This window comes from Cardiocondyla obscurior, linkage group LG12 (assembly GCF_019399895.1).
Source record: "Cardiocondyla obscurior isolate alpha-2009 linkage group LG12, Cobs3.1, whole genome shotgun sequence".
Classification (NCBI taxonomy): Eukaryota; Metazoa; Arthropoda; class Insecta; order Hymenoptera; family Formicidae; genus Cardiocondyla; species Cardiocondyla obscurior.
Window position 1 is genome coordinate 4,108,480 of NC_091875.1, and position 20,337 is coordinate 4,128,816.

Sequence of the window (20,337 nt, forward strand, 5' to 3'; positions counted from 1 at the left end):
TTTATAAAAGAAAACTTACTTAAAACATACGTACACAGGAGATTTGTAATAAAAATATAAAATCCTTTTATATCAATCATTTATTTTCTCCATACAAATTATAAACATGTTTTTTTCAAATACTGTACATATACCGAGTTCTATTATATTTTAAACCTCTAATTTAATGATATATCATTTTATTAATTTTTTTTTACTCGTTAAAACAACTACTTTGATCCTCATTTTATTTATGATAATAATGTACAAGTAGATTCTTTATTTCCCTTTTTTTCTGATGAATATTTTTTAATCATTTTTACAATCAAGCTCAATTCTTTGATATGGCAGTTCCAGGATATGAATAAATAGAATTTTAAAAGGATACACATTTCTGAAAAATTGCCGAATTTGTAAGCCAATTACGCACATGATGTAGTCAATACTTTCATAGAGATAATATTCGATTTAATGAGATGGGAGATAAATAATACAATTTTGAAGCACAATTAAGGATATTCTATTTTCATAAATGTATTTTAATAACTCGATTATGTTTTTAAATTATAAATACAAAATGTAAATAATATATTTTATAAACGTATAGAGCCATTTAACAAAATAATTACTAACTTACTAAACAAGCGAAAATATAGTAAATTATCAATGATTAGACATCTATTGTTATATTATACTGTATCTATATAAAAGAAATTAATAAGTCTCTATGAAAATATTTAAAATTTTTACATAATTCATTTTTGAAATATGGAACTGGATTCATAATGAGTCACAAGTAAAACAGTTTCTTGTTCTCATTTAGGAAATACTTGTTCCAAAAACGTAGCTGCTGGAACTTGAATAATTTCTCATGGTCTTCATGTAAATATGTACAAAGATATTTAACAAATCTGTCAATCAATCGATATCGTATATTATTGTGTACACTGCGAGTCGTTTCTTTATTTTATTTTATTTTATTAATTTTTTTTCATAATCTACTTCTGCATTTTGTATCTTTTTTTTTTTATGGGGCTTCGATTTTCGATAGCATCAATATAGAGTGAAAGAGTACTATTTTCTATCTTCACAGAAGATATAGATAAATATATATTTTTATGATCTTTTCTTATAAATGTAATTTGCTTACTTTAAAATTATTACGCGTTAAATGTCAATAATATTAATGTCGGTGCTCTTTTTTCTCAATTTCATGTTCGTTTTATATTCCTGTTTATAAATTTTCATTCAAAATAAAAATTTAGGATTAAACCAAATATCTGTATCTTTCAAAACAATAATGCATTATTAAGTAATTCGATATGTAACCACGAGACGTTGTCTTATATATTGTAAATATATAATTATAATCGTATTCATATAATGAGAACATTACATGCTATGTTTATTGAAATTATTGCAAATGGAAAATAGAAAATGTTATTTTATATTTTTGATAGTTATTGTAACAAGCAGAGTATTGTAAAACAAAATTATTTATACACAACATTATTGTGGTTACAATTCCAATTTGATGTGCAAATAACTTTTGCTAAATCACAATTCGTATTAATATTGATGAAAGATATATAAGTATTTAAAAAAGAAAACGATATGATACGAATGAATTACTACTAGCTAGTATCCATTTGAAAGAAATACTGTCGTAAGTGACTTTCAAAAATCGTACTTACAAGTGAACATATTATTAAAAAATACTATAGAAAGTCATTCTCTTATATGCATTTTTTTACGTCTAACCCTTTTATTTCCAAAGAGGGGGGGACTTGCTTTCAAATAGATACCGAGCTATTAAAATAAAGAAAAAAAAGAAAAGAAAGAAAGAAAGAAAAACGGTAACAATGAGTAAAACATATAAAAGCTGCCAGTTAAAAAAACCACACATTCACATATCGATTAAACATAAATTCCTTTCTATTACAATCAACCCATAGCAAATTCACTTTTCATCCCAAATAAAAAGCGACATTTCTGACTAAAAGAGATCAAAATACATTGCCACATGTTCCGTAAAAGATAATTAAAGTAAAAATATGGTACATAATATTATCATACTAAAATATACACGACCTCTTCTTGCTTACGTTAATATTTACTGCTCGATGGACAACTATTTCGGAAACACACAACAGATCGAATTAAAAAATAAGTAAAAACTTCTTGTGCAATTATTATACATAATTTTATATGTATATACGAAAGATGCAATTAAATAAAGTCAACTGCATGGTATGGTCCTCTACTTGTTTAAACAATTGTCATTAAGTTCATTAAAAATATCTGTATGTAAATTCTCTATGGTCCATGTATGTGTAATGTGTAAATTATATTATTAAGTACGAATTTTCTTTTGCAACGGGCCATTGTATTCTCTTGTATCAATGCTTTGAAAAATATTTTTAATTCACAGAGATTTGGAGAGTAATATTGATATCAGACGGCTGAATAATTAATACCAATGCTTCATGTCACTACAAAATTGCCGTATTATCATAATCATATATCTCTTTACATTTTCCAATATTGATTTTAATACATTTCTGATAAAAAATGCCAAAATCGGATTTTGTAGTAATCAAAGTCCCTATCACATAGCTATAACTTATGATGGCGACTTCCATCTGTATAATCGATATATATTGATCTGGTATATCGCTTTGTAAGTGTAAAAAGATAAAAACAAATAAAGTACGCTAAGTAAGAAAAATCATTCATCAGTAAGAACTATAGAAAAAAAATCTTAGAATACGAAATAAAGCGATTATAATACAAACACATTTTTTTTTCTCTCTCTAAGTGTGGTTGTCTAATCAGAGTATGTTTGCACATTAGCAAGTACATTTAAATTTTAAAAATATATAAAAATAATCATTTTTCTGTTATACATTAATAATCGCTGCAGTATCGATTCTTACAGTAACAAGAATTTTTGCACGATGGGAGAAGCAGCTCTGCGACAAAGCTTAAAACATACATGTTGATACATGATGTTCCACTTTTTATTTTTCTGACTTAATTCTGATAATTAAAAACAATATATCATTGTATTTTATATTACGTAAAAAATTCATAATGGCATTATCTCTCGATCAAATCTCCATTTCTTTTAAAACTTAGAAATTATTTAGATAACTTTATACACGATCATAACAATGTAAATTGTAATCATTGCATTAATATTTAACATATATATCTTATACGTAATATATGTATATCTGTGTGTGAATATTTTCTGTCTCGAGAGTCTCTATATCGTCTAATTTAATAATAAAACTATAATACTAAATCAATTATTTGGGTACCATGCCTTTCCGAGATCAGAGTCTGTTTCTTGGTTTTCGCTTTTTTTCTTTTTGTTGGACATTTCTATCCTTTTATGCATAATTTTCTACCAAAATTTATTGTCAATTTTAAATTAATTTATTATAATATATCCTCTTTATTAAAATCGATACCCTTTATGAAAATTAATCGATGAGTTTATTTTTAAATAATTTTTAAAAATAAATTCGTCGATTAGACGAGACGATGGTTGTAATCATTACATACAGGTTGTTTTTTTAAATACCGCTTATTAACTACGTAGTAAATTGATTTAATTTTCAATGAGAAATAATGCTATGTAGTTAATAGGCGAACTTTAAAAAACACACTGTGTGTGTGTATGTATATATGTATGATTGTGTATATGTACGTAGAGAGGGGCTGTAGTACGTGTGTGTATGAAATTGTCTGTTTAATCTCTATTTTACTATAAATTTATATAAAAATAAGTGTGCGATGGTCATAAAGTATTCGATATAACGGCAAGAAAATTTCTTCTTACATTATATCAAATACTTGTATATTGACCTAATATGTAACTAAAAGTATAAACTTTGAATCAAACTCAAGCTCGGGCTGGCCAGTACTTTATTATATATGTGTACATATGTGTGTATAGAGTTGTCCTTATTAAGGAGTTTCAGGGAAAACGTTCGCAACAAATTCAGTTCACTGTGTTTTATGTTGCTACTCGGAAGGATAAAAATTAGACCTCTCCTCGTCTCTCTCTCCTTTCTCTCTCTCTTTTGAGATATTTATAATATATTTATTATACAGTACTTAGAATTTCTCATTTTTAATTTAAATTCCTTAGCATGCACAGCCGGTTCATAATCAGTTGAAATATTGTAATTTATTTCTTTCATTTTCTGATCTCTCTAAACTAATTCTTCAAAATAAAAAAAAAAGTATTTTACATAAATGTAAAAATTATGAAATTAGCATACAAAAAAAAAATGTACGCGCAAAAGAAAAAAAAATAACATGTGCAGTACACTGTATATGAATTTATCCAAATTGTAAGTAAATTGATGTTTTATTAACATCTATTACTTATCCAATATTCATATCTGTTATATATTAATTTTTTAAATATCGTCGACCGAATATTTTCCATCGAAACTCTCCTATGGACGCGAAAATATTTCTGTATTAAGTGTAAGTATTTTGTAGTATTCTGTAGTAAGTGTAAGCATGTTTACACTCACATATTTACGTAACATATCGCGCGCAATCAAATTCCTCTATTCTAAGTTTGTTGTATTTTAAAGAAATTGATTTCTTTTTTACTTAAATATTTCTTTTTTTACACTACTCCTTGCCTCTCATTATCTAGATTTGTCATATGTGTCATATGCGATATAAAATATACAATTAATAAAAAAAAACGCACATTTCCAATATGTTTCTAGCCTTTAAAATAAAAAAACAAGGGAAGAATTAGAAAAAATGCTTGATCTTAATAACTTTAGAATAGAGGAATGTATGTATATTATATTTTCACATTGTAATCATGTGTGTTATGTGTATGGATGATCTTTATGTGATGGTAGGCACTGATGGGGGTGGATGGCTGCATAGCGAGCAGGTTCAAGCAGGCTAGTCTTGGACCAATCTGTATATGTGATGCTGTGCACCGTGTTCAGACGTCGATACTTCGAACACATATGCCGTACATAATAATGTTTCCTGCGTATCCCTGTTCGTGACAACCTGAAAAGGTAAAAGTACAAGTCAAAAACACATTTCTTTTCACACACGATGTACATTCAAGTACATGGCGTAGTAGATTTAATAAAATAGAATAAAAAACAGTCTTTAAGTCTTTTAGAAGGTATAAAAGGATAAAAAAAGTTTTTTTTTTTTCAGAATTAATAAGGACTTACACATAAAATGTATATAAATTAATAAACGTGATAAAAATCGTCAACGCACCTGGAGGATGGTGAAATTTTCAAGAACGCTGTTCATCATGTACTTCTCTGGCAGGTGCTTCAGTTTGTGAATGAAATTAATCATATATTCGCACATAGGTGAACGACTAATACGGTAAATAAACCTGCCATTCTCAAACCTGGCATATTCCGTTTCCACTTTCTCTACTACTTGCTTTCCGAAAGAGCATACTTTCGTCGAACACGTTATTGTCATGTTCTCGTTGCTCTCATATCTATCACAATGTAAAGCGTGGTATAAATATTGAATCAATCTAAAGTTAAGTAATTGACAAACAGACGTTACTCACTGGCTCGTGACACCATAAAATACTCCACTTTCGTCTTGGATGTTGCTATTGAGATCAGCCCAAAATTTAACGAGAAAGAAAGCTGCTTGCGGTCCTTTATCATAAAGTTCTTTCAGACCGCCCTTTTTTTCTGGGAACTTATCATATATCTGTTTAACGTCGACTGCTTCCAATAATGGATCGGCATAGGTCGCGGAACCTCCTATATGGACGAACAGGTGTTTGTGGTACTAAAAGAAAAAGAAATTTCTCATTCTCAAAAGAATTTCTCATAAATAATTTATTAAATATTGTTCGAAGCCTCCTTATCTATTCGTTACTGATACGTACGATTTCTTGTTCTCTTTGCTGTTCCATGTAGGCCGAAAACTCAACAAGCCTAAGCTTGTGAGTCGCAATGGCGCGTCCTTCCCATGGTGGTGCAGGCTGTGCTTGGACCAAATCACCGCTCGAAACCGCGGTCGCTGGTTTTCCGGTATAGGCAGGCTGAGGGAACGGTTTGACATCCTGGGACGTTCCTGGTTGCAAACCAGGCTGCCAAAATTGCTGAAAGCAAGTCATCATCATCAAATTTCAATCTAAAAGTAATACGCAAATATTCATGTTTAATGATTAGTCAATTTTCACGTGCTAAATGTTTATTAATAAGCTTGTTTCATTGCTATTTATTCGATAATAAGTAATTAATGATTTAATTATCTGTTTTAATAAAATTTGATGAAAAATACGATTGTTTTGTAATCGCATTATTATCAAATACAAAAAATAAAATCAATTAAAAGTTAATAAGCAAAGAAATCAACAAATTATATTTTTAACTATAAGAAAAATTAAAATTTGTATTCTTTTTCGAACAATTGGTTGATGATTTTAATTAAAAAAAAAAAAAAAAAAAGTTACAAGATTTTTCCGTAAAAGCCATCGAGCAGTCGGGCGAGAAACGAGCAAGGAAACGAAGTAAATGATCAAGAGAAAGAGAACAGCAACAACAAAAGACTAATGATCGGATTGTATTGCAATTATAAAGAAAAAGAAGAGAGATAGTTTGAAAGGCTACAATAAACGATCCTTTTCATTATACAGATATATCCAATGTAATGCATACATACATTATAATTTATATGCTTTTCGTATATAGACCGTATGTGTATACGTAATGTCCTGGTGATACGTATACACAAGATTAGAGCGATGGACAAATTCAACAATACACAACAAGGGCCCCCAGGGGCAGTGCAGCAGCAGAGAGAGCCAGGGAGGATATTACTTTTGCAAAGGGTGGTTAGTTTTCGATGCAAAAGCTTTCGCGCCATGACGAGAAGAAAATACGCGATCGGAACATATGGAAACGTTTTTTCTCCTCTACTTCCTTGGTTCTTTTTTTTTTTTAATAATTAAATGTGGAAAAAAAACATAAAAGGACGAAATATGACAGTGAAGAAGCAAAAGGCTTAATTAAAGAAATAAAAAGAATATTTATTTGATTTTTAACGTCAACTAATGCATTACTTTTTCCTGCTTTTTGTTGTGTAAGACGAAAATAATAACGTCAAGTCGATCGAATGATACATACGTAAATTTATTAATATATTTAAATTGGTACTTTTGTTCGCAAATGTATTACTTTATATAAATACCGAAAAAATTTTTCTTTTTTAATTTAAATTATAATATATTTATTGCGTGTAGAAGCTAAATAGCTTATTTAATTAAGAATCCATGTTGTTTCCAAGTGCAATGTTAAATTACTGCCACTCGTCAATTAATCTGTTTGACAAAATAATTTAATAATATAATATTATAAGAAAATTTTGTAAAATACAAAAAGTGCATAAGTGCATAAGTCAGTTATCAAACCACACGGCACTTGTCTTCGTCAGGCGGATTAGCGGTTATTGAGCGAAGTGATTAGGAACAATCACGAACTTGAAAAGAAAAAGCTAAATCAGCAGTACCGATGATAAAAGTAAAGTGTGTATTCTCGAAGACGACGAGACGTTTTATATATTCTCTACGAAGCTTTGCGACTTGCCTGTTTATGAATAATTATAAATTATAAATATTTAATTGGTTAATTTAAACTCCACATTATGATCATTCTATAATAAACGTACGTAAAAATAGATCGAAGAGCCTTGAAAAATTAAAGAGAATTTAAATGCAACGAGTAAAAGCGGGAGAGATTAAAGCCGCTATTTTCTTTTTCTTTTTTTTTTCTTTTTTCCTTTTCCTTTTCCATGGTTAAAAGCGATTTGTAATGTGAAACCAATGAGTGTAGTGCGCTGGTATATATAGTAATTTAATTAGTCCGTATTTTATACAGTCTCGTCGTCTCACCCTAAGCTCGTTGGCTCTTTTGAAGAGAATAAAAGATAAAAAAAAAAAAAAATTGTCTCAAGGGGTTTTCCGAGATCAGGACTTACCGCTCCGGGATAGGAGACAGGGGTGGAAGCATGAAGGGCAAGGGGTCCCACGAGGGCGGGGGGCATCTTGTTGTGTATCGCGCTTCCAGCTGATACTATTTGGGCACTCGACATGCTCGACATTGTCTGGAGCGCCTTCTCCTTGGCGGCATGATCCTGACAAATTTCCAGACCGATTACCATGCAACGTCGGACGATATAATGTTATATTATTTGATACTTGATATCTTCCTTTTCAATTCTAAGCACTATGATAAGGGATCGTCGAGATCGGATTGATACGTTAATAGATGCGTCAAGGGATGGACGTACATCTAAATGGGTTTAAAAAAAAAATTAATACACAACATAATTTATTCAGTACGACGCCTGAAAAATATTTTTGCAAAGTGACAAATCGGTTCGGCAAGAAATATTAAAGTTACGGTGATATATCTATAATCAAGTGCGTTTAAGCGCGCTGGATAGGATAAAACCTTTTCCGCGGGTGTATTATAAACCAATATTAAACGTTAGAATTTTATTTACAAGAATGTAATACGGAAAATCTTTTCTTAAATCATGCACAATAGTGTTACAACTGTGTTAAGTCTCAGCTGCCACAGATATATTTAATAAAGGTGTATAATACCTACAAAGGTAATACAAGTGCAAAAAGGCTCGATTGATGCTATAAAAAAATTAAGAACTGCATACTCGAAGCGGAGAAGCACGTGGTAAGCAGCACGAAAGAGGGAGAAACGCTAAATGTTTCGAAAGAAAAATTCTTTTCTTTTAATCTTTTAATATTTCGGAATAATTTGATAATTATTCCTTCGTGGAAGGATAAACGTCGTAGCGTAATTAAAAAAATGGAAATATTCGAGATCCCGATTGATATCGAACGACGCGATATTTTACTGCTCCCGTACTTGTTACAATTACCAGCAATGCATCGTTCCCCCCCTTTTTTTTTTCCCTCGTTCTATTCCCTGCCCCCAATATTCGTTCCCTTGCTCATCGCGTATCGCACCACACGCATTGAAATCGATCGCGATCACGCAGCGCAGTTGATTGCAGAAACAACAGCAGCGGCGGTGAGTCCAGTTGTAACAGAAATTCGCGGGAATTCAGCGCGCTTTTATCGGAAAGCCGTCGTTTTAATCAGCGCCCGACCGAAAATCGCTGACGGGGCGAACGAGAGGTGGTTCGTTGCCGTGACGTTCGGAAAATTGCCATGCCCAGCATCGCCACCATCATCCATTCCCGCACCGATTCACCCTCGCCGCACCCCTTCGTCTCGTAATCGCAGTCCAACTCACGCTCACCCTATCCCTACGGGAGCACGGGGATTTTCAATTTCGTTTATAAATCCCTAATGGAGGAGTCACTACGAGTGTCGATCGACCGGAATGAAGCGTCGCCCGCGTAACGATGCGAGCAATAAAGAATTTACCCGACGATGCAACCGAAAATCACAGATTACATTTTGCCCCCGATGTTGTTTACGCCCTTCGCGCGCTCGCTTCGGAATATATGAGGCAAGTATTTTGCTGACCCGCTGCCGTTCCGGTTATCTACAGATTTTTTGCTATCAATTTTCAGCCGAATTTTCTTTAATAAAATTGTCGATGGGATATTTCTATAAACTTGGACCTAGCGGAAAATATTAAGCTTGCATATGAATCGCGTGTGCTAAAATCGAAACTACAAACGATTAATAACGTTTCGATGCCGGTTTGGTTTTAAAATGGTACTTTGATAAAAATTTAATTTTGAACTACGACTAAAGAATGCGGCGCCTACGTGCGTGCGTGCGTGCGTGCGTATGTAACTGAGCTGTAATACATATTCAGCGCGTTATACAATTTTCGGATTCTATATTATAATTTTCATGATACGTATTTTCTGGTTTCTTTATTTTTGCCGCAGCAATTTCAAATACGATCTAATTTCTTTTTATTTTTTACAAAGCACGTTTCAAAATTTGAGGGTTCTTCAAACTAAAAACCATCTAGCTTTTTTTCTTTACACGTAATATCTCGCAAAGTAAGCGGATGTGATATCAGAATAAATAGGTAAATTAATTAACGCAGAGTCGATTCATAAAACTTTTGCCGTGAATTTTGCTGGACAAAATGTAACTTTTTATAAATGTTGAATGACATCGATTAGCCACGAAAAGTCTATCTCGCTGTGCGGGTCGTTGTTCACGTTTGTGCAGGGCGCACGCTGAATTTGCAGCAGAAAATCAATTCGGTTAATTGAGAGGGTGAAGTCCGTGTCGTTTTTTTTTTTCTCATACATCGTCTCTCTCTCTCTGTCTCTCTCTTTCTCTATCTTTCTCTCTCTCTCTCTCTCTCTCTCTCTCTCTCCCCTTTCCCTCCCCCTTTCGCCCTTTCCCCATTTTCGCCCTCCATCTCTCTCTCTCTTCCTCTCTCGCCCTTCATCTCTTGAATACACGCTAGGAATGCAGAGGATTGGGCGGGTAACGGGGTTGGACATGTTTATCGACATTCTGAAACGCTGCTCGCCCGTTTTTGGGCACCCTCCTCCTCCCCGCGACTCTCTTCTACCGCTACAACTCCCATCCCGTTATCGGAAGTACGTTTACACCGCAACAATTAATTACGCCGTAATGCCTGGTGCAATTATTTCCAAAATAGATAAAACGGCGAACGAGCTCGATAGGCTGTGATAGTTGGTGTAATACCGTTTGATACGCGAGCATGTAAAATGGATAAGTACGAAAATCAAATTGCGCCTCTACGTGAAATAAAATACACGATAATATTAATGAAAAAAAAAAAAATATAAGCGATAATCTTTAACAGAATAATTATTTAAAACTAGACAAAACTAACGGAGTATACGACGATGATAATAGCCAAGTTCGAACAGCTCTAGCACTCGGGGAACTTATTTTATCAAAAAGCTCGCGCCCATAGAAGTCTTTCGTGCCGTGCTTAATATTATCAACGGGGACCCAAGTTTAATAAAAGAAAAAAAATTTGGCACAGTCTTGTTAACATCATCGATATCAGCGGGCGCGTAAAACACGAATAGCGCTTGGGAAATTCTTTCTCTTCGCAGCGGAATAAATCGCGCGGTTCGCGGCCGCAGGCGGGATAGCAAGCCCCTTCCTGAGCAACAAGCAATAGTCGCGACGCAACGCGCGGTATTCACCCTTGCTGAAACACGAAAACCAGAAAATTACGTCACGCTGGACCGTACCTTCCTCCCACGCCTGCTACTTTCCTGAATAATGTTCACGGTATGCAGCCACTGCAGTTGCAGTAGCTGCAGCTGCGGCTGACCGTGCTTAAAAACGGAAACTCGTGCAAGTATTTCATAAATGGCATCACGGTACGGAACTCCGCGCGTGGAAAGAGACATCTTATTACGTAAAAGTCATGCGCGCACGGGGCGTAATTAAAATTACTCGAGAGACGTCGGCGTTTTCCTAAACTCATCTTTAGCTCTTCCAAGGCGCGGCAAGATGTATAAGTAAAAGCATTAAAAAAATACATCGCGCACGGGATAAAGTTATTTGCACAAGACAGAGCCACGCGTAAAACGTTACAGGCGGATTTAATAATTATATTACGTGTAACATTTAATTTTATATAAAATGTAACATTTAAAAATGTAATCATAAAAAATATATATTAATTATTATAGTCCTTTATGGATTTCGCTAAATTATTTATTAATATCGGAGAAATGTGTAATGGATGTACATGATAATTAATTAATTAATTATCAATTCTACTAATTAAACTTTTGGAAATAGTTGGGAAAAAATAGATGTAAGCTTTACTATCTTAAATTATATTTCACGATTCGATTTCTATTTAATAATAACGTCTAAACTGAATAAAATTAAAAAAGCAATTTTTTTTTTGGTTTATCGCTGTCGATTAAATGTCAGTTTTTTTTTTTCCCTTCATACAAGAGTTTTATCGAAGTGCTGCATGCATGCAATCGCACGGTTAATTTACACGCTCCGCTTGTTTTTTCACTCTTTTCTATTCCGAATATTGACCGATTCTGTATAAACAATACTCTATTTCTCTGCCTCGCTCCCTCTTTTGTATCTTCTGTCTCCCGTTATTTCACCGGCCATCGGCGAAATGGAAGCACCACCGATTGCACCGCTATGCTTTGATTTATTAACCGGCGTGCAATTGTTCGCGAATCGCTTTAATAATTCAGATGTTGATTAAACGCGCTGGGTTCATTTTTACGCGTGATTTATCCCGCGACAATGCTTCCCTCGATATGTATGTCTCTCGATATATGTGTTTCTCCCTCTCGTTGAAAATTATTTCGCAACGACTATCGCCCGCTAATGCTCGCGCATCGCCAATCGCGATTTAATATCATCGTTACTCCTCTCCGAGGCAATATTGGGCGAAAAACTTGAAACCCAGAATTCTGATCTTAATAACTTGAAAGAATAATATTCAAAAAATATATAGCCCGATCGCGCGTTTTTCGTACGTTGTACTAAAAATTCATGTAATTTCGAATTTTCAGTGTACTTTGCTGGGCAAAATATTTAGAATGTAATAAAAATTCACTGCACGATGTCAGTTCCACAAGCCAAGTATCGGATTTATATGACATATGCAATATTTTATTTAACATATTATCAAATGAAATGTCATTAAATATTGCAACATTATTAAATAAATAGCTGTATATAATCACGTTTATTTCGCATTTCGCTATTATAATAATGTGTCATGTTAAACCGCTATTATCGTGCAATTTATTGTGGTAGCCACAGCACGTTGCGTTCACACAAATAAACAAAATTAATATATTATTTTCAATGAATTTGTTGATTCCTCCACGAAAGAGACGGGAAACATGCGATCGAGGCACTCGCCATTATGTCGATCAGTGGGCTCGACGTCGCATTAAAGAGTATTAAAAAACCGATAATAAATATGATTGTAAACGCGCGACCGGAAGATGTACAAATAAGACGTACTCACCACTTTGAGTTTTGCCTGTATTTCTCGAAGTTTTCTTCTCGCAAGGACCTGTATGTGGGAAGATACTTGCTTTCGCGTTCTCGTCTTACCGGTCCTCAATTTAATATAACGAGCAATCAGCTCGTTGCGACCTGCAACACAGGGAAATATGCACCCAAAGATCAGTATTGCCGATCAACTAATCATAATAAATGTCATATTATTTATTATTTAATTAAAACTTAATAAAATAATCAAGTCGTGTGACTGCACGTTGGAAAATTAACCTAATAAAATTATCTTGCGGCTAATAAATGCGTCGCTTAGATCTTAGATGTTATCTGGCCATTGATTAACTCATTATTGGACACTTGAGATTAATTAATTTTTTTTCTTGTCGAGAATTAAAAAAAAAAAAAAAGAAAAAGAAAGAAATTACGATATCCGCCGCCGTTAAGAAACCGTTACTGCGCGATATGCGCCGCACCGAATGGTGAATATTTGATTAGAAATGCAACGCAACGTAATAGCCGAACGAAACAAAGGAACTGTCGTTGCGGTCGTACGCGGGGGAGTTGTTCGATGAATTGATTTCCGGCCGATTGGACCGTGTAAACGGCGTTTCTACGCGCCACCTTATCACCGCTTAAATTTCACAGCCGTTAAGGTTTTATGGTCGCCGGTGACCGTAAAACCGGCGCCAGACGACATCAAACGTGTCGTAATTGAAATAACGTTTAACTGTACGGTAAGTAGAATCACGCCGTGGTACTTGAATCCCGGTGAATAAATGCGCGACGGGCGTAGCGTCGAACGCCTAGAATTCTAATACGCGGCTGCGCTACTTCGACGGTGCGACCGAAGGATATTCGACTCCTCTGATCCTAACGAGATGCGGCTTCGACTCGCGGCAATCGTGCATTTCGCGCCGTCTCATTTAAAGCGCCGTGCGTCGCGCCCGAAATCGCGCATTAATTATATTACGATGAACGTTAGGAGAGGGAATATTTGCATCATTTCAGAGATTACAGGAATGTTATACCAAATATTTCTCTTTTAAACGCGCACGCCTCCGACATCACGGGATTAATTGCAGATTCATATTGATTATCAAAGCACTTTGACGCGGAGCGGGATGGAGGGAAAATCCCTGGCGCGATGCGACCGAGCCACCACTCCTGCCGTTCTAGAATAAATAAATTATTTCCCCGATAAATCCTCCAAGTTTCCGCGGAAAGTTGCGGAGAGAAATTACGGCTCCGCTTCCCGCGGAAGGACTCGATTAAGAGTCAGTAGCGGCGAACACGACTCGCTAAATGATTCATCGTTACCCGGGCGAAAGAGCGACATAACGTGTCGAGGACAAACACGAACGTAGAGAACGTTGAGAATGAAACGAAATGACAACCCACGAACCTTCTTCGCTATACCCTTTTCCTGCATTGCAAATCGCGAGCCCGTAAATCACGAGTATATACCTATCTCTTCGTCTCGAGTTCTCTGCCAACTGTGACGAATTATTTCTGCAGAACGTACGGTATTGCAAATACTGCAATATTAATGTAAAATCAATCCCCATTTATTGATACCGCTGACGATGGATCGCGACCGTAATGATTTGCCTCCCCCTCCCCCAGTTCAAAATACTACACGAACCGCGGAGGTGCTTAATTATAAAATTAAATACATTCAATTCCGCGTATTCGAGGAACATTCCATTTAGTGCTCGCGACTCTTTTACAATTATTTTATTTTTTTTTCCACCCGCTGTTCTAAAATTACGATATATATATATATAATGTTACATATTACAGGCAAAAGAATTTAGGAAACGTGCATCTGTTTTGTATAATATTTTCCTAGTCGTGGAAATTCAGAAGAGCTACCTCTCTTGCGAATCTTCAGCGGGATGCTGCAAGATCCTGACGGGGAAATAGTGACAAGGATCTATGAAGTGTGCGTTGCCTCTGTTAGGCGGCAACGTAAAAGGGAAGAACGATGTGCAAGAGTCTGCGTAGGGGGTACAACGATGAGACGAGAAGGCGCGGGGGGAGAGGGAGGGTTGCGAGAGAAAGAGAGGAGGAGAGAGGAATGGTACGGAGAAGCTGAGGCATCGGGAGGAAAATATTCGAGATTCCAGGGGAACCGCGTGATGACTCAATTTCGCAAAGACCGTTAAATGGCCCGCTATGAACCATGCGCCACCGCCGGCCGCGTTCCTTCTCTGTTTTTGAAGGCCGAACATTCTTCGTAAGGGGTCGATTATGCCAGCTTAGGCATCTCCATAGAACCGCCGCCGATTACAAAGAAGAGACTCGGTTTATTTGACTTTTCCGACTTCGCGCCAAAACGTTCGGCACTCCTCACAGTTCGTTCTGATAACGTCGCCGGTTACACGTTTCTCCTTCAGCCTTTCGCTCGATGCCTTCAAGTATTTTACCTCGACTTGCTGAATTTTTCTATTCGCTCGTTCCGAAATTTAAAATGTATTAATCGGTCAAAAAATTTGATTCTATTCTTCACTTCGATAAAAATTCTTCAGCAAAATCTTGATATTTTTATGCATAATAATTTCTAATAATGTGCAGCTTATAAATTTAAAAGCAATTTATTAACTAAAAAAGATAAAGTCCTTTTTTTTCATAGCGTTAGATGGCGAGAGTAGAGAAGAGGAGAGTATGTGCAATAAAAATCATACTCGAGACACTTCACGCCGAGGCGAAGATCGATCATTGCCCGAGAATGTAGATGAGATCGAGATCAGTGATCGACATCGGATGTACAAGGTGAGTAATAGAAGTGTAGTTGAAGGAAAAAGAAAGAGGAAGAGAGAGGCTGCACGACGTGACGAGCAATCAACGTAAATCACTTGGCTGATCCTCAATTTAACAAGAAGGACCATTATCATCATGAGCTCAAAGTAACGAAGAGAGATCTTTCTCTCTCGTTCCTTTATTTATTGCCAAGTGTGTGAGTTACCTATAATCCCGAATAACAAGATACAGTTAGCAGCACACACGTAAAGCTGCTTTAAGAGGTCCTCGGGCGTTATTACTAGTTGATTGGAAATGACAGTGAGATAGCTCACATGGAAGAATTATGTTTTATTATAAACTCGTTAGCGGAACACAAAGCAACGCGTGACTTCCTGTCGGAAGATGAATTTAACGATAGTATTCTGCTTGAAAAAAAAAAAAAAATTGTACAAAATACTGTTAAAAATTTTTAATTTAATTAAAATAATATTTCAAAGAACATAAGCTTAAATACAATTTAATAAATATCTATACTTTTATCTTATTAAACGTAATAAAAATTAGACTTTAATAAAAAATAGAGCAATCTTTTTTAAATTATTTTATATATGTAATAATTGTTTTATTATATCGAAAGTATTCTAGTGAATGTATAAAAGCGCAGAAGAGCCTGTAATTACAACTGAGAAAAAAAAAATTGATATTAAGAACTTCAGCGAAAAAATATCTGATTTATTTGATAAAGGAGATGACGTTTTCTTGAGCGTTTTTCCAAGATTCGCCGTTTTAACTACTCATTTCAATCTCAACGTTTTGGAGTAGAGCCGCATAATGCAGCTTCGCGCAGCTGCAATAACGGAGGGTACTCGCCCGAACGACCTTGATGCTCGGTTGACGTCGTCGAGAGGGATCGCTTTTGACATGTCGAGGACCCGAGAGCCTCACCAGTAGTCCTCGGGGTATCCTGGACTTTACCACGAAGCACCATCGTTAATCGATGGTTCACAAACAGTACGCCTCGTACTAGTCCTTCAATGGACCAAGTGCGTTTAAGCTCGTTTAGTCAATTAGAGATTACTGAACACCGATCTCTAGAGGTATACCACACGAAAAGGAGTTCTCAAGCTTCATTTGCGATAATCCAACCATCCGAATTAAAAATATTTATGATCAAAAGATATTAAATTTCTTCAAATACTAATTAAATTAAAAAAGTAAAATTTGTAATTAAAAAAAAAAAAAAAAAAAAGAGAGAAAAAGAGAAAAAAAACTTTATTTTTTAATTAACTAAATTATTCATTTCGAAACGAGTAATACGTTCATTTCAATTGAAAGTTCAATAGTTGTTTTTTGTGAAAACCCTTCCGTTTGGAGTTGAATTTCACTCAAAGCGTAATATTCGTAAAAACAATAAAGAAAGTCATTAAGTATTTGATCGCGCGGAACGGGAAAGCTAAGATACTCCCGTAGTCTCAAAAGGCACCCCAAAAAGCTATATGGGCGTGTATACTTTCGAAGAAAGGACGCGGAGAGAAGTCGGAGGGGTCGGGAAGTCGATAAGTGTCCTTGCGCCAGAAGGAGGATTCTCTCGCATCTTGACACGGTGACCCCCACCCTGACGACCTCGACAAACCCCTCTGCTTGCTACTACTACTACTACTACTACTACCGGGCAAACCCCGCAACCCAGTCCGTTCTTCTTCTTATCATCCCTAGGCACCATTCCATCCATCTTCCTTTCTTTCCATTTTCTTCGGCGCTACAACCACTACCATCTTCAACGGCGCTTCCGACACACATCGAGAAAGCAAGAGCGAGCAAAGCGGAGCGAGCGAGAGCCATTCGCTGGCATGGCACCACCATACCAGGATCCGTTGGCAACCCCTCTGCCCTAACCCTCCGCCCGTATACTCACTCCCTTTCCGGGACCCGTACCATCTCCAGCTCCCCGCACCGATCCTCACCCCCGACTACACCTCATGCTCTGTTCACTAATTGCACATTCTTCGCATAGTTTCGCCACCCCCGTCCTCTCGCCGATCCTTTCCTCGGGGGAGGCGGAGGTCGGAAGGGGGGTATAGCAAATCCTCCACACACAACTACCACCTACCTCTCTCTCTCTCTCTCTCTCTCTCTCCGTCTCTCTCTCTTTCTCCCTTCATGACCTCTCGTCTTCTTCTCTCTTCGTCAACTCACATGTACTTTATACTACGTGTCCCCGTGCACGTCCTTGTCGAGCGGTTTTACCCTGCAATCTCCTCGCATGCTGCTGCGTCTACCTTTCGCACGATCATCTCTTTCTCTCTTCGTGTTCCGTTAACGCAGTGGATCTTTTCTCTCTTCTCTCCTTTTCATCCTCCCTTCCACCCCCCTTTCTCTTGCATGCATATTTTCGTTCATCCTCAAGAATATATATGTGTAAACAAGCGTGATTTTCTTCAGAATTCGCCGAGTCAAATTTTACTCGAATTATTGTAAAATTTGATTTGATTTGATTTGATTCGATTCGATTCCAGAAAATATTATCTTTTAGAACTAATTAAAATGCTGAATAAGTTTTCTGATTTTGACAAGCTTAACTTATTCTTTCAATTTCGTATCATACTATATACAATCTAATAAAACGCTTGCGCACTTTTTTTCAATCCGTTCTATAATATTTTTATTAATATTTTATATATATTTTTAAGGGAACACGTTACAATAAACTGCCGCGTAAAATACACCGTGAAGAGCAGCGCAACACGACGGAATCGCACTTGCGATCGCTAAATCCCATTTACTCCTACGCAACGAAAACGAAAAATCGAATCGTGCCACCGTTCCTTTCTCTTTATGACGCCACTAAGCCATCACGCCGTTGTTGTTTTCGTGCCCGATTTTCGTGATATACAGACGGACGATTTTATCCCATCGCGGTACTTCTGCGGATACGATGCAGAATACAGCTCGGTTTGCCTTGTAACGGGTGTCCCCTCAAAAAAAAAAAGATTGAAAATTGCTCCGGCTATTAAATGTGAAATAAATAAAAATTAAAAAATTCCACCCGCAATTACAACACAGTTTTGAATATTTAATTAAAAATTCTTAGTTCCGGTGATAATTATTCAAATACAATGTCCAGGGAAAATGTAATTAATGATGGATTAGAACGTAGATTGCGTAGGAAGATTTAGAGACGGACCAAATGCGAGGGGATGAAAAAAAATTAGAAGGAAAAATCATGCTTCGGAAGAGAATGGGAATCGTTTCGTTTAAGAGACGCCCGGTGCGTAAGGATGTTGGCGGGCGGAAGGCAACCCGCTCGTTTCCAAAACTGCATATCGGCGCACCGGTCCTGCAAGGCGAGCTCGTAAAAGACGCTCGTAAAATGGAAAGGGATTAAAGCACCACCCAGGTTTCCCTACACACGAAAGGTGGGTGGCGGGGTACACGTGAGGGGGTTGGGCAACGAACGAACGAACGAACGAACGCCGTGGAGTATATATCCTCGGATTTACGAGGACGATAAACGGGATTATACGCCTTCCGTAAACCTTGAAACGATCTTTCGAGTGAGCGCATAGTTTACGTAAGGGCAAAATGTTTCCCTTCGCCCTCGCCGTAACTCCCTCCCCCCAGACCACCCTTCGCAACAGTACCTTTCTTTCTTACTCACGTCCGTCCGCTCATACTCTGTTCGTTTCATTCGCGTCGCGGCCTCTGTTTTTCTCTCTGTTTACCATTACCGTACTCGTTGTCGCTCCATTACGATGGTGCGGCGATGCCGCAGAATCCTCGCAACTTTACGACTATGTGTTTTATTCCTCGCGGTTTTTGCTCAACTATAACTGCGACAGAGGCTTTGTAAAAATGGCAAAAATATATTTGGAGAAGAAATAAGTTTAAAATTGTTATTGCGCTTCAGCGAAAACTATCTTCCTTCTCCGTTTGCGAATTTTAAGCTAATTATTCGCTCACCGGACACGGGTTTAGTAATAGTTGTCCTGCTTCACGGACCGTTTCGTCTCTCCATTGCTGTAGCGTGTAATATTATAAAATTGTCGCGACTTTATTATATTGTAGCGCCGTATTTTTATTTTCTTGCTCTCGCCATTATCCTTAATCTACATGCTTTCAAATATCCTCGCCTTCTCTCTTATTCTCCGTCTCGTCTCATCTTTATACTGCATTGCGCTGAGGCGTTGCAAAATTGTGTAATTTTATTGCCAATCGCGACTTCCATTTTCCACCTTCCACCTTCGGCCTTCCCGCCTTCCGTCTTCCGCGTCATATTAATTTTTCTGCTTTCCCCGATCTCCGCCCGCGCCTTTCTCACTCCGACCACTTTATTATCGCATTACTGTAATATCTAATAATTATCACAGCGCCGTTTCCTTTCACACTTTTGTTATGCAATCTTGTTATATCTTTTCCTTTGAATCTGTACTTTGCTATCGGACAATTCCTTCTCCTCTCTTTTAACAACATTTCATTCAATCCACTCTCGCGAGCAAAGTTTTATTCTACGTTTCTTATATTGTGTTATTACTTTATGCACATTAGAACGTTATTGTTCCCGTCAACTATTAAGCTGATTACTGTGTCGGCCGTCCGTTGGGACACTGTTGTCTATTTGACCATTACAT

The 20,337-nt window shown here is 36.4% G+C and overlaps 1 protein-coding gene across 5 annotated transcripts in view; it reads right to left on the minus strand.

The window, feature by feature from the left end:
- Positions 1 to 62: 62 nt before the first annotated feature.
- Scalloped (TEA domain transcription factor 1 homolog scalloped) overlaps positions 63 to 20,337 on the minus strand; it is a 101,473-nt gene continuing 81,198 nt past the window's right edge. For 4 of the 5 annotated variants that reach the window (XM_070664016.1, XM_070664017.1, XM_070664018.1 and 1 more), the window contains 6 exons: positions 12,975 to 13,105; positions 7,993 to 8,148; positions 5,900 to 6,115; positions 5,570 to 5,799; positions 5,260 to 5,494; positions 63 to 5,037 (listed from right to left, as the gene is read on the minus strand). In XM_070664016.1, coding sequence (XP_070520117.1) covers positions 4,924 to 5,037; positions 5,260 to 5,494; positions 5,570 to 5,799; positions 5,900 to 6,115; positions 7,993 to 8,148; positions 12,975 to 13,105 — 1,082 coding nt within the window. In that variant the 3' untranslated portion in view covers positions 63 to 4,923. The remainder of the gene's footprint in view (positions 5,038 to 5,259; positions 5,495 to 5,569; positions 5,800 to 5,899; positions 6,116 to 7,992; positions 8,149 to 12,974; positions 13,106 to 20,337) is intronic. The other variant, XM_070664019.1, reaches the window with a different exon arrangement.